Below are 24,362 nucleotides of genomic sequence, written 5' to 3' on the forward strand. Positions count from 1 at the left end.
AAGAGAAAAAACACGTTGGTCAGAAACAAAAGTTGGGAGGCTAAAAGAGCAACATCATTCCTAAACATTATTATTATTAATAAAAATTTTATTTTTTTAATATTTTTTAATATGAACTTCATTTCTTATGTTTTATTATTATTAATACTTTTATTATTTTCTTTCCCAATTATAAATCTTTTTATAATATTATTTGATAAATTCTTTTGGTCTAATAGATTTATTTTTTCTATTCTTTTGCCAAAAATAATATATATTAGAAAAAATATATATAAATTAAATTTTAATTAAAATTTAAATTCAAATAAGATATGCAAAAGAAAACTATTATTAGATTGAAATTTAAAATTTATTTCGATAAATTTAAATTCTTGGTATTATTGTTATTGAAATTTTTAAATATCATTATAAAATTTTAAATTTTTTTATTTTATTATTCTTAAATTATACATTATACCGTGTATTTAAAAAATTTTATTTTTTTTAAAAATACGTATGACATTATATACTTTTTTGGGTACAAAGTATCTATAAAATTAAAATAAATAACAAAATTGTTTATACATGTTTTATAATATACAAACTCTTAAAAATTTCTAACACAATTGATAAATTTTGATTTCAAAACAAATTGTTACTCTACTTTTTATATTTTATTTAATTCTTTTTTATAATTTTTTATTTTATTAATTGTCTATAATCATAATAATTCATCACAATTAATGTCTATAATCATATTAATTGTTTATAATTTATAACCATTTATGAGCTAGAATCTAACCAAAGCATACAAGTTGTGGATGAGATTCGAAACTATTATGATTATAGATATATATTAGCATGTGAGGTTGCTTGAAAGTTATTTGATTATGAAATTCAAGTTAAAGAGTCTACTGTCATTCATCTACCATTTCATCTACCTAATGAACAATCTATTATCTATCAGGACCTAGAATGTAAGGTCCCACATCGATTGGGGAGGGAAACGAAGCATGCTTATAATGATGTGGATACCTCTCCCTAGCATGACGCATTTTGACGAGTGAGTATGGGGGGTTTCGGATATTATTCCTATCCTCAAAGGTAAAACTGTGAGTCCTTGTGTGTCAAAACAGACAATATCGTGCTAGCAGGTGGTCTGGACTGTTACAGATGGTATCAGAGTTGGAGCCCGGATTGATGTGCCAGCGAGGGCGCTGGGCTCCCTTAGGGGGTGGATTGTAAGGTTCCACATCGGTTGGGGAGGGGAACGAAGCATGTCCTATAAGGGTGTGGATACCTTTCCCTAGTATGACGCGTTTTTGACGAGTGAGTGTGAGGGGTTTCGGCTATTATCCCTATCGTCAAAGGTAAAATCGTGAGGCTTTGTGTGCCAAAACGGACAATATCGTGCTAGCGGGTGATCTGGGCTGTTACATAGAATGTGTAGAGGACGTTGTTAACAAGGCAGAGGACCAAAATACTATGTTTTTTGCTTAGATGAATGCTAACAAGGAATATGCATAGAGAGTCACTGTGACATATTCTAAGTTTTCTATAAAATTTGTCTGGCAAAAAGATAGAAAAATATGAACACTAAAAAAAGGAAAATTTTTATTAGTAGATTGACACATGTTCCTACAAAAAGTGGAGAAGATCATTATCTTTGTCTTCTACTAAATATTAAAAAAGAATTGCACTAGCTTTAAAGACATAAGGGTAGTAAATCGTGAAACTTATGATACTTTTAAGGATGTCTACTTTACTCTTGGGTCATTGCAAGATGATAAAGAGTTTATAAATGTCTTAAATGAAGCAGAAATTTTGGCATCTGTATCATATGTGAGGAGGCTATTTGTAATTTTATTAGTATCAAATAGTCTTTTAATAATTGACTTTGTCTAGAAAAATTATTGGCCACAACTTTAAGATGATATTCTACATATATATCGAAGGTATTTGAATATAAATGGTATAATCTTACTATCTTATTTGTGTATTATAGAACTTCAAATAATATTTTATAATTATATATAATTTGTTGACCTAAATTTTTTTAAATTGTGATAAATTTAATATTGTCCGATGAGATATCAAGAATATTGTATTGTCAGACAAAGAAAATATCATAGATTCTTATAGAAGAAGCTTGCAAGAATATCCTCCAATACCAATTTTTTCTGGTAGTAACTACTCATTGCAAGATGAGTGACTAATAATAGAGAAATTCAAGTATGACAGACATCAATTAGAGACCTTAACATCTTTGATGTTGTGCATGATGACTATGGAACATAATGAAGCTTATGACAGAGTTATAAGGGTTATGAACGAATTCGAGGGAGGACTTTTTTTTCGTTATGGTCAGGGTGGTTGCGGTAAAATATTTTTTTTACAATTTGATGCCAGCAAAAGTTAGGTAAGGGGATAAAATAGTGCTTAATTTGACTTCTAGTGGAATAGCCTTACTTCTCCTACCAAACGATAAGACTGCACACTCTAGATTCAATATACCTTTTAATTTTAGATGAATATTCTACGTGCAATATCCGACAAGACTCACCCCTTGCTAAATTGTTGATAAGGACATATTCAATCATTTAGAATGAGGCACCTATGCTTAGCAGGTATTGCTATGAGGCATTGGATAGATGTTTGAGGGATATTATAAGGCAGGTATCAATTGCTAATGGCGAGCATCCATTCGAGGGGAAGGCAGTTGTACTCAGAAGAGATTTTAGACAAATATTGGCTATAATTAACAAGAGGATCTGGAAAATTCTTCGTACCTTTGAGAGTCTGCTAAAGTTCTATGACTGTAAAGAACATAAGGCTAACTATAAGATGCAAAAATAAAAACAAATAAAAAATCAAGAAATTTAGTTATTAGTTGTTAAAAGTTGGTGATGGACTAATAGGAGATAACCTAGATGGAGAGTCATAAATTAAGATTCCTATGAATATGATAGTTTTAGATTCCGAACAGGCATTTGATGAGTTAATTGACTTTGTCTTTTCAGACTTGAGTGCATAGCCATCTGTTAAGCAATTACTTTAATGATCAAACAATATTAGCACCGACCTTAGACATTGACAAAATAAACAGTTAACTACTATTAATTATTCCTAGTGATAAAAAAGTTATATCTTAGTTCAGACAATTTTTGTGTCGAGAAAAGTAATATGAAAAAACATTTGGAATTCTTTGGTCCAGAAGTGTTAAATGCTTTTAATTATTCTAATTTTTCACCTCATAAACTCACACTTAAAATTGGTGTTCTAATGATGTTACTTATGAACATAGACCAGTCAAATAGCCTAAAATGATACACGACTACAGATTAAGAGACTTAGAAATCACTTGGTTGAATATGAATACTAACGGGGACTAAAGTAGGAGGAATTGCATTAATCCTAATAATGAATATGGTTCCAAATAATGACAGCTTTCCAATCAAGTTTCAGAAAAAATAATTTCCATTAATAGTGTCTTTTGATGTGATAATCAACAAAGTTTAAGAATAGACGTTGAAAATTATAAATCTGTACTTACTAAGATCAATTTTTACACACAGACAATTATATGTGGTACTTCTAAGAATTAATAGCAAATAAGGGATAAAGGTTTTTAATTGAAAATCATAAAGAGATCTTTAAGAATTGCACAATTAATGTTGTATATAGAAAATTTGTTAATAAATTAAGATGATTAGATACTGTTTAATTAATTAGTATGTCTTTGTTATTAATCGTATTTTTTTATTTTTTTTAGTTGGATATATATTTTTATATAAATAATATTTAAATTTTATTTAATATAAGAACAAATATGCAATTTATAATTATACAACTATCAACGTTAAAAACAAAAAAATGTCTACGCACATTTTTTCAAAAAAATTAAGATATTAATTTATTATTATTTTTTTAATTAATTCAATTATTTTATGAATTTTTTGTCATGTACTATTGTTTAGATTTAGTATTAACCTCTTTGTAGAAATGAAAAGATTTGGATTGGACCTTCCGCTCAATATCGGACCAAATGGAGTGAAAAATATTGCTATGATGTAATGATGGAAGGTTAGCAGTGAGAACCTAGAAGAGCATACACGGTGGAGTGGACAATTTGAAAAGCGAACAAAATCATTCTGTATTCCTTCATTGATTCACCGGATAATTAAACTCTCCCCAGTTAGTCAAACATGGTATAATAAGTGCAGTGCATGCAATTTCATCCAGAGACCAAGGGCTTTTTGGTGCAGACAACAAAAATGGAAGGGTATATATGGCACTCAATAAAAACTTCCCTTAAATAAGTGAAAGGGTAACGAAGAAAACGATGTGGATGTGGACCGGGTTTAAGTTCTCTCCCTCACACGACAAAAGACCCACACGCAACTCACACAACAAGTGTGAACGACGCCAACGACGTTAATACCTCCCAAGAGTTGCTGCTGCTGCTTCTGCTGCTGCTGCTGCTGCTGCTTCTTCTTCTTCATTCCTTCAATCAGAAATTTATTATCTCTATTCCATCGTTTGCTTCTCCAACTGCTACATCCATTCATTTCAGCTCATCCATTGCACAATCTTGAAGGTGCGTCTGTCACAACAATTAGTATCAAAATCAAGACTCCATTAATTATGATTCAGTGGTTCTCTTCCATATGAGGCGGCATTTATTGAGATAGATGACTACCCCAACTGTTTCCATCGCATACTTATAATTTCCCGTATAATCCGCCAAATGATGCTTTTAATAAGAAAAATAAAAACTTTGATTTAATTTGAGCAAAAAATTAAATCTAAGCTGACTCCGTGCTTCTCTTTTATTTCAGAAGGGTGATGATTACGCCGTTTCGTTCAATTCCAATTCAAAGATGTTTCTTCTTCATCACCACCACACAAGCTTCTTTATCGTGCTCACAATCTTGATGGCTTTGACGAGAGCACAAAACTTGACGAACTGCGATCGCCATTGCGGAGGGAAAACCCTGAACTACCCTTTTGGGTTCTCAGAAGGCTGCGAAGTGAAACTGAACTGTACCGAAGACCAAGTCAAAGTTGGCGGCTTTCTGGTTCAGAACATCACAGCTAGCACCATTTTCATCAGCATACCCGCGAAATGCAACCGCACCATGGGATCTATTAAGCCACTCTTCAATGACAATTTTGCCCCCACGTGGAACAACAGCTTCCTCGTGCAGAACTGCACGGAGGAGCAAGGTGGCTGCGTTATCCCCGCCTCCACCTTCACAGGCGGCCAGGCTGAGGTGGAGAGCTGCGACAGCAGCAGCGGTAACATCAGTTGTTTCACCCCGCAGAGCCAGAAACAGAGAAACAACGTTGTTGTTGGTGATGTTTTGAGTTACGATGAATTGAAAAACACTCGTTGCAAGTTCTTGTTCTCTTCGGTTGCTCTTGGGCAGAGCAAGGAGCTATTATTTCTGCAGTTTCAGGTGGTTGAGTTGGGGTGGTGGATTCAGGGTTCTTGTCATGATTCTGGTTGTTCTCAAAACGCTACCTGTACAGAGGTAACAAATCCTCAGGGGAAAAATAGTTCAGGGTTTCGCTGCCAGTGCCTTCATGGCTTCCAGGGAGATGGTTTCATCAACGGTACCGGTTGCCGGAGAGGTGTGTTTTCTCTTCAGCCCATTTTGATTGAGAATTTTGATATTTAGAATTTTTTAATAGTCATCATTTTATTATTCCTTGCAAGTGCCATCTATTTTTGGTTATTATTATAATAATTGTTATGCTTTTGATTCTTATGGCCGTGGCCATGTGGGGTTTGATGGGTCAATCGGGAATGTAACACCTGGTTGTGGCTTTTTGTGCTGAGCAACCATGTTGCGCCACCTTAGTTTCTGTTTCGTGGAAAATTGATGTGTTGTAGTTCAATGGATTAGATACATGTTTGGTTTTGAATAATTTTTTTCAAGAAAGATTTTCTTTCTAAGATGTGACCTTAAACTGTTTAAGAATAAGGTAGTTTAATTATACTCCCAGCTGGAGCACTGAATAAGATAATTTGAACCATGACATTTTTCACGCAATCTTATCATCTCTGCAAAAGACTTGCAAGCCTCGTTCTTTGTTGAATTATCATCTTTGATATGTCTCATGAAAGATGTAAAGTTAAGACCAGAATTTCCTTTTTTTTTTTTGGGGGGGGGGGGGTGGTGGGATTCTTTTGTTTTGGAATGGTCAAAAGATTGGTTATTGCTTTATTAAGGGACAATATCAACAAAGATTTATTTTGTTGGGAGCACATGAGGGCATGAGGCACATCGACTTTTCCTATGTGATAAGGTTCATTATTTTGATTCCTGTAATCTCGCGGACCATGAGGGCCCTCATACGTCCCTTGATGTTGCAGTGATGTGGAAATGGAAGTGAAGCAAATGTTCATTACATGGGAGTTTTACTCCTGTTTGAATTTTATGCATACTAATTTTGATGCTCCTGATGAATTCATTGTCATGGGAAATAAACAGTGGATCTGTTTTGATTTTTTTTTTCTTTAAGTTATTTTTCTATTTGGTGTACATATTTGGTTTGAATGGTAATATACCAGATAAAAAATCCTTCCAGATCCAAAGTCAACATGTTCTGGCTGCACATGTCTGGTTGGATAGATTTGATTTGAAACTTTCTTTCTTTTAGGGTGGATGGTCAAAGCTTCTCAACATCACCCATAATTTGTTTATTCACGTGTTCTTGACAATGGATATTGAGTGTAATGTGAGTCACAGTTTCTAATTTCTAGTAGATGTCTTAAATCAGAAACAAAGGTGAAAGTTAAAACGTTTTTTGCTTTTCCTATTAACAACTAGTAAATGGTGCGTTACCTGCTATTTGAGGATTTTCTTTTTGAATTACCTGATTTGATGGAACCTATAAATACTTAAATAGTTCAGGTAGTTAAGATTGTGGGCCTTTTACTTAAAAGAAAATGGAGTGTGACTAAGTTGTCTTAACATAATTTGGTTACAAATATTCGTTGTTCTTAAAAGTTAAAACCATCGATTTATACCCTACACCTCCCGGGACATATGGGGTGTCTTTGTTTTGCTTATAAATCGTGGCACCCCATTGGGTTTAATGAACAAAATGTTAATATCCAATAGGGTCTAGCGATTTGTATAAATTAAAAGACCCGTAAGTTTGACTTAGAGTAAACATTTATTCTTTTCAGTTGTGGAAAAATGAGTTTATTATTTTTCAGTTGGAGACTAAACTTAACTTTTTTTAAATAGTCATTTCTCATTTCTGATACTTTGCTTGTTGCTCCCTTGTGATCAATTGATTCAGTTTTAAGTTGCAGTGCATCAACAGTAACATCGGGAGGATGTGGAAAAACAACCAAAATAGGTGTTATTGTTGGAGGTACAACCATACTCTACATCTTTACGCAATTAGCTTCCTTTTGTACTAATTACTGTTAGAGTATGATCTTATATATCATAGCATATTGCATAGATTTATTTCTGGGCTACCGGATGAAGTAATGAATTTCATAGGATTGTCCATGTTGACGAGTTAATCATTCATTCACTAATCACTATGCTATCATTCAATATGCATGATTCCTTAGCTTCCAATACCTGTTTTTCTTCTCTTCTATTTTCCAAACACAACATGCAACAGAAAAATATTTTGATTAATCATAATGTTATTGTTCACACTTGACAGTGATCACAACTGGAGTTTTGGCCGTGGCTGTTCTTCTGTCTCTTGTATGCTACTGTGCCAGGCGCCGTTCTGCTTGGTTGAGCAAACATACAACAGCAAAGCGCCTCTTGCGTGAAGCTGCAGGCAACTCCAGTGTACCTTTCTACCCTTACAAAGAAATTGAAAGAGCAACAAATTCGTTCTCTGACAAGCAAAGGCTGGGAACTGGGGCTTTTGGTACAGTTTATGCTGGAAAACTTCACAATGATGAGTGGGTTGCTATAAAAAAGATAAGGCACAGAGATACCAACGGCGTTGACCAAGTCATGAATGAGATCAAGCTCCTTTCTTCTGTGAGTCATGCTAATCTAGTTCGCCTTCTTGGTTGCTGCATAGAGGAGGGAGAGCAGATCCTTGTTTACGAATATATGCCTAATGGAACACTTTCTCAGCATCTGCAAAGAGAGAGGGGTAAAGGTCTTCCATGGACAATAAGACTTACTATTGCAACTGAAACTGCTAAAGCAATCGCATATCTTCATTCAGCAATTCATCCACCAATTTACCACAGAGACATCAAATCCAGTAATATACTCTTGGATTACAGCTTCAAATCTAAAGTTGCCGATTTTGGGCTTTCTAGGCTTGGCATGACAGAAACATCACATATCTCAACTGCTCCACAAGGGACTCCGGGTTATGTTGATCCCCAATACCACCAGAACTTCCATCTTTCTGATAAAAGTGATGTCTACAGCTTTGGAGTGGTTTTGGTAGAGATAATAACTGCCTTGAAAGTGGTTGATTTCGGTCGACAACAAAGTGAGGTCAATTTAGCAGCACTTGCTGTTGATAGGATTAGGAGGGGTGCCATAGATGAGATCATAGATCCCTTCCTTGAACCACATCAAGATGCTTGGACACTCTATTCAATTCATAAGGTGGCTGAGCTTGCATTTAGGTGTCTTGCTTTCCATAGCGACATGAGGCCTAGTATGATGGAAGTGGCAGAGGAGCTAGAACACATCAAGCGCAGTGGATGGGCATCCACCGAGGAAAATATGTGTCTAGCTTCATCAGTTGGGTCTGGAAACTCATCTCCTCGCAGAGGAAGTGACAAGTCACTGGGCGGTATTAAGTTAAATAAAGCAGGGCAAGGGAATGAGATATTGATCGTTACGCAGAAGACCGGAAGCTTTTTGAAATCAATGGAGGCAAAGGACAGCTCTCCTGTATCAGTGCAGGATCCTTGGTCAAGTGGACACAGCTCACCTTCAACAAACAGTTTGTTGGACAATGCAGTTCATTGACAAAATCATCTCAGCAATGTGAATACTCGAGGCATATAACAGTTTTCTTTTCTTTTTAGCAGTTAATTGTTATAGTTAATTTTGTGTATGATTGGCAATAGGATTCTGACGACCTCCAGGACTCTTTTCATCAGTAAACAATATACAAAATTCAACATGCATATAGGAATATGTACAATGTACAATTACAGCTGGAAATAACATATACCTTTGGGTATAATTTTATAGCTTCATATAGAAATAGATAAAATGACTACCGTGATGTTTGAGCTAATAATTGTTATTCATATCTACTTTGAGTTGCACAATGTTCATAATACAAGAACCATGAAATGCGTGAAAGCCTTACCTAGTACCTACTACATTGCCCTCTTCACCGTGACACTTTCCACCAAAACCCATAAATGTACTGAAATTTCACATAGATTTGGTAACCTACTTCAACAGCACCACGCACTTTATTTTGGTTGACAGAAAGTCATTTAACTCTCCATTCTAAATTTCTGATGGGATTATACGTTACAAACAAGCAGTGAGTATAAATAGTTTCTCGGATATATCTTATAACGCCGATATCTCCAAATAATACGATCAGATGCTACAACAATGATTAAAATTAAAAAACAAACATGATATACATCAATAATGACAATATTAAGTATTAACAAAAGACAAATATATCCAGCAATTATAACGCCAATTCGCACCAACGAGTCACGATGATTTTTGAGCTTCAGGCCCAAGAATACCGTTCACCACTGCCGTCGCAACCAAAACCCCCAAAAACTCCGCTCCGGCCACCACTCCCGCCTGCGCCAAATCCCCAAAGCTCACTGCAGACGTTATCTCCCTCTCCGCCGTCTCTATCCCCTTCTCCGCCGCCTCTAGCCCTCTCTCCGCCGTCTCCAGCCCCTTCTCTGCTGACTCGAGCCCCTTGTCCGCGGCTTCAAATCCTTCCCTCACGATCTCCTCGGCCTCTTCCTCCACCCTCTTCAAACTCTTCCGTATCCCGAACAGTGGAATATCCTGCGCAATCGCTTCCTTTGCCGCCAATCCCGCAGACGCCGTCAGTAACAAAAGCAGCTGCCTCCGCCCCGAGGGAACGGCACCCGGTAAGGCCGTTACTGGCTTGTTAGTTATCTTCTGCGGCTTACTTGAGTACGATGTCGCATTGCGCACGCTGAGACGTTGAAGAGAGAGAGCTGAAAACGGTAGTGAAATTGCACAAACCATAGCTTCCGTCACCACAACACTCAATCACTCACTCGCTGACCAGTGATCCTCAGCTTGTGGCCACTCGCTTTTTACAAATTGTTAACATATTTAATTTCGAAAATTTCCCCAATTTATGTATCACTATTACCTTGACACGTGTAAAAACCAAACGGTGCGGGTTGAATTGCTTATTTCCGGTTCCGGTTCCGGTTCGGGTTCTATTTTGCACTTTCCTTTTCATTTTTTCGTATTTTGCGCCAGAATATCAAACCCTAATTCAAACCTCTCTCCCTTCTGTCTCTCTCTCTCTCTCCCAGGTGACAATGGCGGAAGAAGCTGCTGCATCTGAAACCTCTGCCACAGTGGCTCAGCCAGCGGAAACTGTTGCTGTTGTTGGAACCGTAAACCCTACCGAGCATGAAAAGAGCGGAATCACTGTGGATGCTACCGTGGAATCCACAGCGCAAGGCGGAGCGGAGTCGGTTTCGGTTTCCAACGGCGACAACGCCGGAGAAGCTTCCGGTAGTGATCCTCAGAAGTCCTTGGAGTTCGCGGATGAGCTAATGGAGAAGGGGAACACAGCCATGAAAGAGAACGATTTTGGAGAGGCAGCTGATAACTTCAGCCGCGCTCTTGAGATCAGGTTTGTCTTTTGCTTCTAGCTGGCGCTTCATTTTGACTTTGATCTTTTCTGTAAAAAGATAGAGAAATAGGCAAATAGGTAAGAGATATTTTATCTTGGAAGTGCACGTTAATAGTATTAGGTTGCAAATCGGATGGATGCATGACCAAGATGGTAGCTAATATTCAGAAATTCCATGGTAGCAATTGTTTGATTTGCATGAATGCAATAGTTAGAGACTTAGATGCGTCACCATCATACATGCTCCATCCCAAAAGGAACATGTAGTTATCCAGTTCGGGTTTAAAATCTCTGCTTTATTAGTCGAGAATATTGATAGATGAAATGAAATCACGTTAGTTCTCATTTCTTACATTATACACATGTCAATAAGTTTAATGTATGCATTTTCGTCTAAAATTTTCACCTAAACATAGCATATATCTTGGAAAACTTTGGGTACAAGAGATGTTTCAGTGCTTGTTTGGGTAAAGCTCCTACGAAAATATCTTTTTTTAAGTGATTTGTTTTAAAAGATCATTTTAGAAAAGTAAAAGTAATTATATGTTTGTTCTCATGTGAAAATATCTTTTTATCTAACAATTATGCTTATGTACAACAATATAAAAGTACTTTTTTGTTAATTTATTATGTTAGAAACATTTTTTTAGTAAAAAATATCTTTTTTTTAAAAGATGTAAATTGTAACTTTTAAGAAAAGATCCTTTTTTCCCTAGTACTTTTACTACTAAAATTTTGCCAAACACCCTAAAAAAAAAAGATCTTCTAACAACTTAATGGCACCCATATAAGCTCTTAAAGTAGTTTGTGCCCGGACTGAGAAAATTATGATGATATTTTCAGATTTTAGTTCTACCAAGTTCATTTTTGTCAAAACCACTTGTTGCACTCTTATTGGTACAAATTGATTAACTGAATATAGGTTTACCATGTCATATCTCCCTTTGCATTTCTATGATTCGTTTTAATATATTTAATGTTCTGAGAGACAATTTTATTCAAAGTAGAGTTTCCCGCTATGGTGAACTTGCTCCCGAGTGTGTACACACCTACTACAAATATGGCTGCGCACTGTTATACAAGGCTCAGGAGGAAGCTGATCCTTTGGCTGATGTGCCCAAGAAGGAGGATGGATCTCAACATGGCTCCACAAAAGATGGATCTATGAAGAGTTCTGTAAATGCTGAATCTTCTACTGCATCTTTTTCAAGCAACATTGAGCAGGATGTAACTTCAACTGACCAGGGTCCAGCAGTGGATGATGGTTAGTGAATTGTTTCTAGTGTAAATTGATTATTACTACTAAATTTAGAAATAAGTTCATGTTCAATCTGTTAAGAATGTTCTGTCATGTTTTCATTTGAATGTGTTGTTCTGTTCCGCATTATCCTTTCCTTCACAAGTCATTGCGAATAAGGGAGACTGTTTTATGGAATTTGCCATATGAAGGAGTGCATAGAATTTTATCTTCTATTGAAGGTTACCAGATCAATCATTACTAATCTGTTTAATTGAAGATAGAAGTAAAAATGTTCTTAGAAAGCTAGTTGTCACTTGTTGATGGTTGGTGGGATAAGAAAGCTTGTGATTGGCTCATATTGGGTAGGGTTGTGAATACTAATATGTAAGCCTCGTGAAGTTTTTAGGAATTGACACTTTCACTTTGTGAAAGAACATTGTCACTCTTCCATAGTTTTCAGATCTATCTCATTGTTTTATTTTTTAAAATATGTAACAGAGTCTGCTAAGAATGACCAGGAAGAAGATGAGGAGGATAGTGATGCTGAGGACTTGGCAGAAGCTGATGAAGATGAGTCTGACCTGGACTTGGCATGGAAAATGCTTGATATAGCTAGAGCCATTGTTGAAAAGCACTCTGTCAATACAATAGAACAAGTGGACATATTATCAGCATTGGCAGATGTTGCATTGGAAAGAGGTCCTCCTGTGATCTTTTATATAATTTTAATTCAACTGAGCTTTCTTTTCCCAAGCACACACAGATTCACAAGAGTAGAGGATTTATTAAATGGATTTTTCCTATCTTTGTTTTGTGCAGAGGATTTTGAAACTTCTCTCTCTGATTACCAGAAGGCACTATCCATTTTAGAACAGCTGGTTGAACCAGATGATAGGAAAATTGCTGACTTGTATCCTCTTCAAATTTCTTTATCTAGATCCATGATATTACTGATGCGTGTAATCTTCTGCCAGTTTAAATTGGTAGCAAAAAATTGAGACAAGAGATGACTAAATAACGTTCAATGAATTAATGAAGTTGCTGACAGTTAGCTCTTAAATTTAGGATGACCGTTTATGTTCTCTTACACTGCTAGATGCCCTTAACTTTTGAATTAAGAAATTTCCGTATATGTTTGTGTTTGGAGGTTGGTTCTAGACCTCAAGAAGCAATTCCTTATTGTGAAAAGGCTACATCTGTTTGTAAAGCAAGGTTACATCGGCTGACAGAAGAAGTAAAGAGGATTTTGGACTCAACATCCTCTGTTTCCGAGTCACAACAGAATGTACAAACATCTGAGTTTGAAAACTCGGTTTCAGATAAACAGGCAGAGATTGAAACTCTCAAAGGTCTCTCAAGTGAATTGGAAAAGAAGGTAGGCTGGAGAAAATCTTGCAAGTTATATCTTTGTTCGTTTGTTATTTTGTTATTGATTGGAATATATGGATTTGCAGCTTGAAGATCTGCAGCAGCTGGTTTTGAATCCAAAATCAATTCTTTCCGAGATCCTGGGAATAGCAGCTGCCAAGGCAGGTGCGAAGGAATCATCTCCAGGAAAAGTGAGCTCCTCACAGATGGCTACTGCTGACAGCAGTGCAGGTTTTGACTCTCCAACCATTTCCACTGCTCACACCAATGGATCCACCGGAGTCACACATCTTGGTGTGGTAGGTAGGGGAGTTAAGCGTCCATCAAATTCCAGTGTACCAGAAGCCAGCGCACCAAAAAAACCATCACTAGAATCAACTGATGGCAAAGGTGATGGCGACAAATCTTGATATATCTAGGTCTTGGTCTTTCATATGGAGAGTTTAACTTGAACTTGTAATGCTATCATACATTCTGGCGACTAAAAGAATCGTTTGTAGGGAGTGTTATGTGATTCCTTATATTGCCATTGTATGCCCCGTGCATTTAATTGACGTTATCTCAAGTTTAAAAAGGTTTAGATGTTACTTATACAAAACCGTGAAAGCCGAACTATATTATGCTAGTTCTGTGGATGGTTAAGGGGTCAAAATTCATGGATGAGTTTGATTTGTAAAATTACGAAGCGAGCTCATCTATGTAAGTTTCTAAATCATTTTTATCCCGGAACAAAAAACAAGCCCCAAACAATGTCTTAGATGATACCCAGTCCAAGGTGGATCTGAATCCAATGCCAATGGGGGGCTGGCCGAGGCCATACCTTCCAAAACCTGAAACCTGAAACTATTAGAAAATTTTTGGATTATATTGTTAACATGGTCAGAGTCTATCCCAATTCTCAAAGTGAAGAAAATGGATAAAACAGTTGTTTTGCTTTCACTATTTTAAAATTTTAGGTTGTGTTTGACAAATACGTTATAAGTACAAGAAGCATGTTCAATCTTCTTCAACGTTGTAATTTTTTGTTTGGTAACTTTTTTTCTCTAAATGCGAATATAATTTTGGATTTAAATTTCCGTTCACCATAATCATCACAGCGTTTTTGAATTTTTTTTATGGATATGCTTTGCAAATAAATATTTTTTTAATATTATTGTTAGTATTTTTTGTTAAATTTTTTATTTTTTATCAATTTTATTTTTTTTGTTAATAGTATGAATTTTTTTTAGAATTTTTTTTTGTATTTTTGTAATAAAATTTTTAGTATTCATTGTTTATATAGATTTTTTAAATAATTTTTATTAATACATATTTTTTTATAGAACCTTATTTTTTTATTTGACTTTGTATATTTTTTATTATGTATTCTTAAATTAGTATATATTTTATTTATTATTATTAATTTTATAATATAAATTTTATTAAAAAGATATAATTAAATACAAAAAGAGTACTAAAAATTATAATCAAGAATGTACTAATTTAAATTTTTTTCAAAAGAAATTATAATCATAGAAAATTAAAATAATATAATTTTAAATGATATAAATATATATCTTTTTTTAGTAATTTTTATCTAAATATAATTTTGAATAATGTAGTCCAACTAATATTTATTTTATTATAATCTATTTTAATACAAAATTATAAAATATAAATCATTTTAATACCAACCCACTTCTTATCAAAATCAAATTTAAAAAATCAATTTTATAAAAAAGTTTGCAAACTTTAATCCAAACATGTCGCTATAAGATACTTGCTCTGTTTTTGTAACCTTGCATAGAGAAGATGGGCATTGAGGCATAGAGCACGCAACAAGACCTTGTTTTTTGGGTCTCGAACGATTGTTACGACCTACGCGCCAATTGTAATCGTAGGGGACAAGGGAATACTGATATCCATTAATAATTGGTGGTTGCCGATTTAATTGCTAGGCGCTATCTGTGGTTCGGATTTGACAAGAGACGAGACAAACAAAGAACGGTTGGCGAAACCGATGTGAGAATGGAATGATAAAATGGGGTATGTACTGCCTCATTGTGTAAGACAAACATCACGAGGTTTACTCTCAGATTTGGAGGAAGATGTGTTATCGGGTGGACTGTAAAACCTGTGGGAAGTACACATGGGGGGGTTGTGGCAGGCATTTGAACTCTCTCTACAACACCATCGATGAGCAAAAGCGCTGCGACTGCCGTCCCTGGCCTGGTGTTGCTGTCACACCCTCTCAACCAGCACCGCCGCAATCTGCAAACCCCTCTCAAGGTCCGAACCAATTATTATGTTTTTTCAATATAATCCATAAAGAGGAATAACACACGCACACAACGTTGACTATTATAATATGATTGTTGCTTTTTTGCAGGCAATAGTAACCCTCAAAATTCTTGAAGCAGCCTCGGATGCTGATCTGCTGTGATTATTTTAGCCTGATGGTGGGATGCAGAGGGATAGAGATGGATATTGTCGGATGCCATCGTGCCTTGCAATAAACAAATGGTTAAGGTCGCTTATATTATATTAATAAATGTAATCTTCGACTAGTCATGAGCTTGTGACTCAGATTATTCTAAATTCTTCTCTATGTTAATGGGTCTATTAATAAAAAATAAAGAATAAATTCCTCTGCTCTTGTGCTAGCTATTTAAATGGCTCTGTTATGGATTTTCTTTTATTAATATTTGCCGTGGTTTATGTGCTGCCATATTTTGCCCATAATACTTTGTAAATTTTTGTGTCCTCGAGCCCTAGGATATTTGATGTTTAGGATAAAATAATGCTAAAATTACCAGCTGTTAAGTAAGACTAACGTTGCCATAACCCAAATCAACGAAAGCTATCCACCAATTGCGTCTGCTAATAATCCACTATTATTTCTGAATTGGAGGAATTTTGGTTTTTGGTGGTTTGTCTTTATAATCCTCACTACTCACTTTTTTCAATGAAGACTGCCCAATCACAATTAGTGACATGGCTACGTTATTGACAATTTTGGCACAGCTCTCTTTTATATCGTCTGAGAGAGAGTCGCCAATAGCCCATGCCCAATAGTGTGAAAAAGGAGTAACATAGATATTCTCAAACCTATTTGCCACATTCTCGTATTTGTGATCTGTCTTTCATTAACTATTTTATTAACAACAATATTTAAAAAAAAATAAATATTTGAAAAACTTGAGGGCATTTGAAATCTGTCTGAGCTCTTTAAAATACACCCCAGCATTTTGAAGTTGCAATGGAGTAACGTATCTTACAATTCTTGTCTAATCATTAAAGGCAGCCATAAATTCTAAGGTAGGAACTATGAGATGGTAGATATGGCAACATAAATGCAGATGTTGGCTTCTTTTGTCCTTTTCCATTTCTTTTTTTTAATTATTATTTGGATTGAGAGTAGAGGAGTTGGAGCAGCGTTTATGTCTTGACTCTGAATTGTATAATTAATGTACCGTACCACTCGGTATACATGACTAGCAATTTGCATTTATTTATACCCCAGAGATAATAAAAATCAACTATCTAATGCATAGTCATATAACATTTTTAAGTTAACTGCATATATTTATCTTGCTTTTTGACCAATGCTACATTTCTCAAATCTTCAACAATACAGACAAAAATAAACTTACGTTATGGATGACACAGATTAATTTCATATAAGAAAAGACTTCAATGAATTCCATGCTTTTGTGAGGTCCATTATCATTGATACTGCATTGATTAACTAGTTGAAGACATTGTGGAATGTAAGGCTGGTGGGAACATGGCTATGTAAAGGTCCACCTTTAGCATTTGCATATAGTGTAATATAATGTTGGAATGATTTAATTAAGTTAAAACAAGGGAACCAAGTCAATAGGAGATCAAATAAGAAGTTCACTCATAAAATATTCATCCATCAGTTACGCAAAAGCGATGTTCACCTAGTTGGCAAGCAATGCTTATATGAGGTAATGCCTGATTAAATCCTTTTCAAGGGCTCTAGGAGAAAAACTCATCAAAGGCAGCTCTCTTTTGCTGAGTCCGATTCAGTAGGTGAGACTAGAGAGTGATATTCTGATACCAATTCAGCAAACAGAAAAAAAAAATAAAAATAAAAGAGAAGGAAAAAAATGAAAGAAGAAAAAGAAGAAAGGAAGTGTTGATAAAGGAAGGAAACAACCCTTTATGATCCCCTTTATAGGAATTTGCTCAAAGCCCCATTTGTCCGCTTTGAGTTTGTGGATTCCATACTGTTTACACCCTACTCTTCATCTTTTCCTTTCTATCTTTTTTTTTTCTTTTGATGAATATTAATCTGTTCTTTACCTACATAAAGTGCAACAAGACAATTTCTTTTCATTCCCAATTGGCTATTCTAGTCAAGTCTGCTTCATCCTTTGCATCACACACCTACAATTATTTTCGGGTGACCTAAAACCTCTATTTTTCTCCCCTAACATTTGAATCACTCTAATCTCTCATATCCACAAACTTTTCAGTCTCTCTAGATTCCATTTCAACTGAAGTTACTACTATTATTCTGATGATTTTCATGGATCTAACTACCTACTAAGCCCGTACCAGGACTTCTGAGGGAGTATTAGCAAACTTTGCTGAGAAAAACGAAAATGGCGACAGAGAAAAAACTCTCCTCAAAAGGGCAAGCATGGTTAGATGAATCTCTATCTTTCTCATGAGAACGAGATATCCATAAAAAAATTCATACATTTTCCTCTCTCTGCAGGTTCTGCACAACGGGATTGCCGAGTGATATTGTTGTTGAAGTTGATGACATGAACTTCCATCTTCACAAGGTTAACATTATGCCTACCCTATCAACCATGCTACTTCATACCTTCATTCACATTCACTGAAAGTTATCTGTCACGTTTTTTTCTTCTTTTTTTTTTTCAGTTCCCTCTCATGTCAAAAAGTAGGAAGCTCCACCAACTCATAACGGAGCAAGAAGCCAGGCATTCCTCTGCCGCAAGGCCCGAAGAAGCGCAATCAGAGGACGAAGAAGAAGATCAACTCTTAGAACAACACTTTCAGTTAACGTTTACAGAGTTCCCCGGCGGTTCCGAGGCCTTTGAATTGGCTGCGAAGTTCTGCTACGGTGTCAAAATCGACTTGTCCCCTTCCAACGTGGCTTCTCTTCGCTGCGCCGGAGAGTTTCTAGAGATGACGGAGGAGTACTCCGAAGACAACCTCATCTCCAAGACAGAAAGGTTCCTCTCTAGCTCCGTTCTCAACAGCATCAAGGACTCCATTACAACGTTGAAATCCTGCGAGCGTTTAATGCCTATGGCAGAGGAATTAGGCATCGCGAGCAGGTGTATTGATTCCATCGTCTCCAGAGCCTCTTCGGTTGATCCGGCATTGTTCGGCTGGCCGGTGAACGATGCCGGAGCCGACAGCATAGCCGCGGCTAGTGGCTCTGCGTCAAAGCAGGCCATGTGGAATGGAATTGAAACTGCAGCAAGAAGAAGAAGAAATGGCGTGATTAGAGGAGGAGTCACCGGTGGTGGTGGCGGCGGCAGCGGCAGTGGTGGATATTCATGGTTTGAGGAGATCTCGCTTCTAGGTATGCCTCTCTTCAAGCAATTGATTCTCGCAATGAAGGAGGCTGAGATGAATTCAGAGATAACGGAGAGCTGCCTCATGCATTACGCAAAGAAACACATTCCCGGCGTTTCAAGGTCTATCCGGAAACCATTGCCATCGTCTTCGTCTTCCTCTTCGTCGTTAGCTACCGAAGCAGAACAGAAAGATCTGCTAGAGACTATAGTCTCAAACCTTCCGCTCGAGAAGAGTTCTAAGCCTTCAACCGCCACGAGGTTCCTTTTCGGTCTGTTACGAACCGCCAACATTCTTAATGCTTCGGAAGATTGCAGAGACGTATTGGAAAAGAAGATAGGATCACAGCTCGAAGAAGCCACGCTCGACGACCTTCTCATTCCCAGCTACTCCTACCTCAACGAAACGCTATACGACGTGGATTGCGTAGAGAGGATTCTAGGGCACTTCTTGGACGGTATCGAACACCGAAGCGCTTCGGAAATCGATGGAGGCGACAGCGTTCCTAGATCGCCGGCGCTCATGCTCGTAGGAAAACTCATTGACGGCTATCTTTCCGAGATCGCTTCCGATTCGAATCTCAAGGCCTCAAAATTCTACAACCTTGCAATCTCGCTTCCCGATGAAGCGAGACTCTTCGACGACGGTCTCTACCGTGCCGTTGACGTCTATCTAAAGGTATCCGATTCCGTCACAAAATTATTTTATTATATTATAATAAGAGAATCCGTTACTGAAGGTTGCTTTGCGGGTTTCGTTAACTGCAGGCGCATCCGTGGGTTTCGGAACAGGAGAGAGAGAAGATTTGCGGAGTGCTGGACTGTCGGAAGCTTACTCTAGAGGCATGCACGCACGCCGCGCAGAACGAGAGGCTTCCGCTGCGAGCGGTGGTTCAGGTTCTCTTCTTCGAGCAGCTCCAGCTGCGGCAAGCAATCGCCGGCACTCTGATGGCGACGGCGGAGCCAGGGAGGCCCTCGGTGGCGGCCGCCGCATTGGTGGAGAGAGGTAGTTTTGGTGGGGTGGAAGAAGCAGGTGAGGGAAATCGTGTGGGGAGTGACACGTGGCGCGTGGCTGTCAGGGACAATCAGGTGCTGCGCTTGGACATGGATAGCATGCGGACGCGAGTGCATCAGCTGGAGCGCGAGTGTTCCTCCATGAGAAAGACGATCGAGAAGATGGGCCAGGCAGGCCTACAGGAAGAGGGTGCCTGGTGGGACCCGTTTGCCCTGGGAAGGAAATTTGGTTGTAAATTCAAGACTCATGTTTGTGACTCGCATGGGCCGACGGCTATTGACAAGGGCACGAGTAGGCCCAACCAGCTGCAGCCCCACCGTCCTCGTCGTGAATAAGCAGCAGGTTAGCACACTCCCACGCGGTACGTGGAATCATGATTGGAGTAGTTAGGAAATTGGTCCCACTCATGTTGATGTGTAATTAAACGTTTGTCAAATAGTCGCTGGCGATATTAATGGATGAATATATATGATCTGGAAGTGTTGTTTCCCTTGTAGTTTTCTCCCACGTAATTTGTACCATGCATAATGAAAAAATTATAGTATAATGAAAACAAAAGGATGATAGTTTTTGTAGAATGTTTCTCCTTATCTCCAATTATTAGGACAATGAGGTAATTATGAGGTGAGGTGACGCAACTTTTGCGGTGATGGTGATTGGGGGTGGTATGATATAGATGAGTTTCTGGAATTTGACAAAGGAAAAGTTTAGGGGACCAGCAGTTTTGTTGAATTTGGCCAGCATGTAACCAGCAGAGGAAGGTGAGCCATTGGATGAAATCTCACACCAATCTCACACCATCAAATCATCATTGATGACTAATTGATGGCTAACAATCATAAAAATTGCTGGTCCCCTAACATTGTTCAAATATAGATAGTGCGTGACACCTTGCTGACAGCGCATTTTCATGGAAATTGGAGATACTGAATTATTTTGCTTCTAATTAAAGTTGAAATTTAAGTTGGTTCTTGCTAGTGAAGTCAAGTGCATGTGTGAGTGAAAAAGAATGCAAGTACTCGTGATCCGCAAAAGAAGCTACAAAGGCTTGCTGCTTTTCTGATGAGGTAGAGGCTGTAGACATTATTATTGCTGCTATTGTGATTGTTGGGGGGATAATAATATCTTTTACCCTGATTTTATTCTTGCTTTAGTCAGTAAGTGATAGTCAAACCATTGATTTCCTGTGGTGTTCCGTAATTCTGCTGCCATTGTAATTATTATGTGGGGAACTCCTCCGTGGTCCAAAAAGGGATTTTATTACAATTCAAAAATATTATTTGTAGATTAAAATTAGTCACTAAAATTAACTATCAATGTATTTGAGTATAAATATATATGTGGTTTAATTTATTTTCAATGTGTATTTATATTTTAACATGTATTTTATACTGATAGTTGATTTTGGTGGCTAATTTTAGTATACATATAACATTACTCATTACAAATACTTTGCATGTTTTATTTTAGGTGAAAACTCACGTAAAATTATTTTTATGTGAAGTTGATATTTAAGAATTGTTAAATGATTTAATAAAATTAATTAAATTATTATTTAACAATTTTTAATTATTAATTTTATATAAAAATAATTGTATATAAATTTATATTTTTATCTTATTATTAATACTATTTTTAGCCTCCTATTATATTATGGTGGATTTTATTATGCTTTTTATTGTTGTACTTAAATTATCTAACTTATTTTTATAAATAAAAAATAAAATATATAAAATAAAAGTAAAATATTAAAAATTTATTAAATTTTTTTTTAATAAGTTAAGTACTATAACTTAAACATCATAACATTCACTTTATATTATTAGATAAAAATTTATATTTATCATCTTTAGGTAAAATTATTAATTAAAAATTATTAGATAATTTAATATATTTAATAAAATTATTATCTAACTATGTTAATTAATAATTTTATATAAAAACAAATGTACGTAAATTTTTATTATATTATTATTGATTGAAAAGAGAATTTGCAAGTGAAAACAAACACCGGCAGGTAACAACGGATGCGCAAAGGGACATTGATATAATGATATCCCTCAAAATCTCTTCACCTAAACATTGAATCATCGTAGCTTGGTACATATATAATTATAGGGAGTGCTAGGTAAACAATTATCATTTTAAATAATATAAATAATTATTAATTAAATAAAAATATATTATATTTTTAAATTATTTATCTAAATTTTAATATTAAATTAATTATTTATACACTTAATAAAATAAATATTTAATATATCTATTATTCATATTATTTAATATTTTTATTATCTATCTATATTTTTCTATAATTATATATACACATCTAGTGTCCTTGTAGGTTTGGGCCAAAAGAGGCTCATCATTCATACATGTATAATGTACATATGTGGATATTACCTGGTACTTTACCTAGACTTATTAGCCCACTGCATGCTACTATCATAATTGAGTAATTAAGCTGCGGAAGCATCCTCTTAAGTCTTAAATTATTGCCTGGTAGGTCGTAGGCACCTAACAAGTTAGTAGGAATGTTTAAAACGATTCGATTCAAACAAAATCAATCAACTAAACTGAAAAAATAAAAAATCAAAATAACTGACAACTAAAATAATTAAAATAAGATATTTTGTAGTTTGTTTTGTAAGTCGGTTCGATTTTCATTTCTAATAAAAAAAAATACAAATTAAACTGAACTGATTTAGTAATCAAATTCTAAATTTAATTCTTTAAATGATCTAACCCTAATGAACTTTGACTTTTTAGTCCTCACCCCTTTTCAGTGTCGAAAAAATTATTTTTCTCTCTCTCTCTCTCAATGACAATCTCTTATGGTCATCCCTTTACTCCGCGTTCTACTATTGGTGCCACCTCTTCCTGATTCGTGTCTTGCGATCCTGTCCTCTTTCTCTCACTTTTTTGTAGTGCCGCTCTCTCTCTGTCATCCTCCCCGACACGGTTCCACATAGCACGCTGTTGTCCTTTACGACTCCACACAGGCTACAGCAACACGTCGTCGTCCTTGTAGTCTCTCTTTTCGTTATCTTTCCTATGCTCTGTCACTCTATCTACATCAACAACTCATCAAGAATGGAGTCTAAGTCAGGTTGATTCTTCTACTTCTGATTCAACCTCTTGCTATTTTTTGTTTTTTGATTTTTTTTGTTCTTTTATTGATTTTTTACTTCTTGATTTATTGTTCTCTCTTCTTTTAATTTTTTCTGGCTGCTGCTATTGTTATTTGTTTTTTTTAATTGTTACTGATTTAAATTTGTTAATTGTTAATTGTTATTGTTGCTGCTACTATTAATTGTTATTGTTAATTGTTTATTCTTATTATTGCAGTTGCTAATTGATTTTAATTTGAATTTGTTAATCTGTTAATTTAAAAAGTGGAGACTCCAAATGTGATTTTGGTGATATTTGTGTGATTTTGGTGAATTGGTGGAGTGATGAGATTGAAAATAAATAGCCGCTGTGTAACACTCAACTATACATAGTTTTATGCTTAAGTTCGTAAATCAGAGGTGATAGAGTATTACGACCTCTAAAAATAAAATGCGTACATAGGCATATAAGGAAAGAAGTTTAACTAGGAGTTCTGAAGAAAACGTTGAACAAGACAAGCAAAAAACGCGTCATACATAAAACGGTTAAGCGTAAAAGGGAAATAGATAACAACACATAAAAGGATAATATACATATGATATAGAATACCAAAGATACAAATAGCAAGTACCAGATTCGACCTGCGAAGCAAAGGCCGACTAGAATATAATTATATATATGCATATAATTCCAAATATTTTCAAAAGACGAAATAAAATCCTGTTTTACCAAGTCAACCTCTAGGAGTGACAAATTTTAAATATGTTTTTGGAACCTTTAATATGGTGCAAAGAGTACAATGAACAAGTCTACTTGTATTACTGGTCTGATGGCTATTGTTGTTTTTTGCTTTTAACTTGTTATTGATTCAACGATTTATTGTTATTTTGTTTTTTATTTTGATTCATTGTTGTATTGATATTTAATGTTGTATCTGTGATATATTTGTAATTTGATCATAGTATAAGTTGTTTTGTTAAAATTAATTTGAATTATAATAATTTGACTAATAAAAAAGTAATGAGTTATGCATTATTTATTTTTTCTTAATTTAGTGTTAATTGTATTAACTCTAAAATACTTATTAACCGGTTTTAGTAATCTACTTTTTTCAATAAATCAGACATATATACTGAATGTGACCGTAAATAATCTAGTAATACCTAAATCCATTAACAAATTGTTATATGTGTAAGAACATATCAAAATCAGCTGAAAATGAACAACAAATTAGAGAATTTTAATG

The 24,362-nt window shown here is 35.7% G+C and overlaps 4 protein-coding genes across 7 annotated transcripts; 3 read left to right on the plus strand and 1 right to left on the minus strand.

The window, feature by feature from the left end:
• The first annotated feature begins 3,993 nt into the window (after positions 1-3,993).
• Positions 3,994-9,237, plus strand: LOC112800626 (wall-associated receptor kinase-like 14). Its single transcript, XM_025842967.3, has 4 exons — positions 3,994-4,576; positions 4,818-5,613; positions 7,294-7,368; positions 7,675-9,237. Exons 2-4 carry the CDS (start codon positions 4,860-4,862, stop codon positions 8,961-8,963), a joined length of 2,118 nt encoding a protein of 705 aa, XP_025698752.1. The 5' UTR covers positions 3,994-4,576; positions 4,818-4,859; the 3' UTR covers positions 8,964-9,237.
• Positions 9,238-9,420: 183 nt separating this feature from the next.
• LOC112800628 (uncharacterized) lies at positions 9,421-10,196 on the minus strand. Its single transcript, XM_025842973.3, has one exon. It carries the CDS (start codon positions 10,194-10,196, stop codon positions 9,678-9,680), a length of 519 nt encoding a protein of 172 aa, XP_025698758.1. The 3' UTR covers positions 9,421-9,677.
• Positions 9,682-16,075, plus strand: LOC112800627 (uncharacterized). 4 transcript variants are annotated; one of them, XM_072236665.1, is made up of 8 exons: positions 9,682-10,387; positions 10,496-10,821; positions 11,829-12,085; positions 12,560-12,760; positions 12,881-12,971; positions 13,181-13,436; positions 13,516-15,697; positions 15,798-16,075. In XM_072236665.1, the coding sequence occupies exons 2-7, from the start codon at positions 10,502-10,504 to the stop codon at positions 13,837-13,839; spliced, it is 1,449 nt and encodes a 482-aa protein (XP_072092766.1). In that variant the 5' UTR covers positions 9,682-10,387; positions 10,496-10,501; the 3' UTR covers positions 13,840-15,697; positions 15,798-16,075. The 4 variants fall into 4 exon arrangements, with proteins under 4 accessions (XP_072092766.1, XP_072092765.1, XP_025698756.1 ...); XM_072236664.1 differs by having other exon boundaries at positions 10,261-10,387; positions 11,826-12,085; XM_025842971.3 differs by lacking the exon at positions 9,682-10,387 and having other exon boundaries at positions 10,426-10,821; positions 11,826-12,085.
• Positions 16,076-17,325: 1,250 nt separating this feature from the next.
• On the plus strand, positions 17,326-20,583 carry LOC112800630 (BTB/POZ domain-containing protein At5g66560). Its single transcript, XM_025842974.3, has 4 exons — positions 17,326-18,083; positions 18,159-18,228; positions 18,329-19,669; positions 19,759-20,583. Exons 1-4 carry the CDS (start codon positions 18,043-18,045, stop codon positions 20,338-20,340), a joined length of 2,034 nt encoding a protein of 677 aa, XP_025698759.1. The 5' UTR covers positions 17,326-18,042; the 3' UTR covers positions 20,341-20,583.
• The last annotated feature ends 3,779 nt before the right edge of the window (positions 20,584-24,362 follow it).

The sequence above is a fragment of the Arachis hypogaea genome, chromosome 5 (genome assembly GCF_003086295.3).
Source record: "Arachis hypogaea cultivar Tifrunner chromosome 5, arahy.Tifrunner.gnm2.J5K5, whole genome shotgun sequence".
Taxonomy (NCBI): Eukaryota; Viridiplantae; Streptophyta; class Magnoliopsida; order Fabales; family Fabaceae; genus Arachis; species Arachis hypogaea.

Bases quoted from the DNA above. Each gene is read 5' to 3' on its own strand.
- LOC112800626 (XM_025842967.3), top strand. From the start codon at position 4,860: ATGTTTCTTCTTCATCACCACCACACAAGCTTCTTTATCGTGCTCACA. The intron at 5,614-7,293 runs GTGTGTTTTCTC...CAATTGATTCAG, and splicing joins CGGTACCGGTTGCCGGAGAG to TTTTAAGTTGCAGTGCATCA. The intron at 7,369-7,674 runs GTACAACCATAC...CACACTTGACAG, and splicing joins AATAGGTGTTATTGTTGGAG to TGATCACAACTGGAGTTTTG.
- LOC112800628 (XM_025842973.3), bottom strand. From the start codon at position 10,196: ATGGTTTGTGCAATTTCACTACCGTTTTCAGCTCTCTCTCTTCAACGT.
- LOC112800627 (XM_072236664.1), top strand. From the start codon at position 10,502: ATGGCGGAAGAAGCTGCTGCATCTGAAACCTCTGCCACAGTGGCTCAG. The intron at 12,761-12,880 runs GTCCTCCTGTGA...TGTTTTGTGCAG, and splicing joins AGATGTTGCATTGGAAAGAG to AGGATTTTGAAACTTCTCTC. The intron at 12,972-13,180 runs GTATCCTCTTCA...TTTTGAATTAAG, and splicing joins GATAGGAAAATTGCTGACTT to AAATTTCCGTATATGTTTGT.
- LOC112800630 (XM_025842974.3), top strand. From the start codon at position 18,043: ATGGCGACAGAGAAAAAACTCTCCTCAAAAGGGCAAGCATG. The intron at 18,229-18,328 runs GTTAACATTATG...TTTTTTTTTCAG, and splicing joins TGAACTTCCATCTTCACAAG to TTCCCTCTCATGTCAAAAAG. The intron at 19,670-19,758 runs GTATCCGATTCC...CGTTAACTGCAG, and splicing joins CCGTTGACGTCTATCTAAAG to GCGCATCCGTGGGTTTCGGA.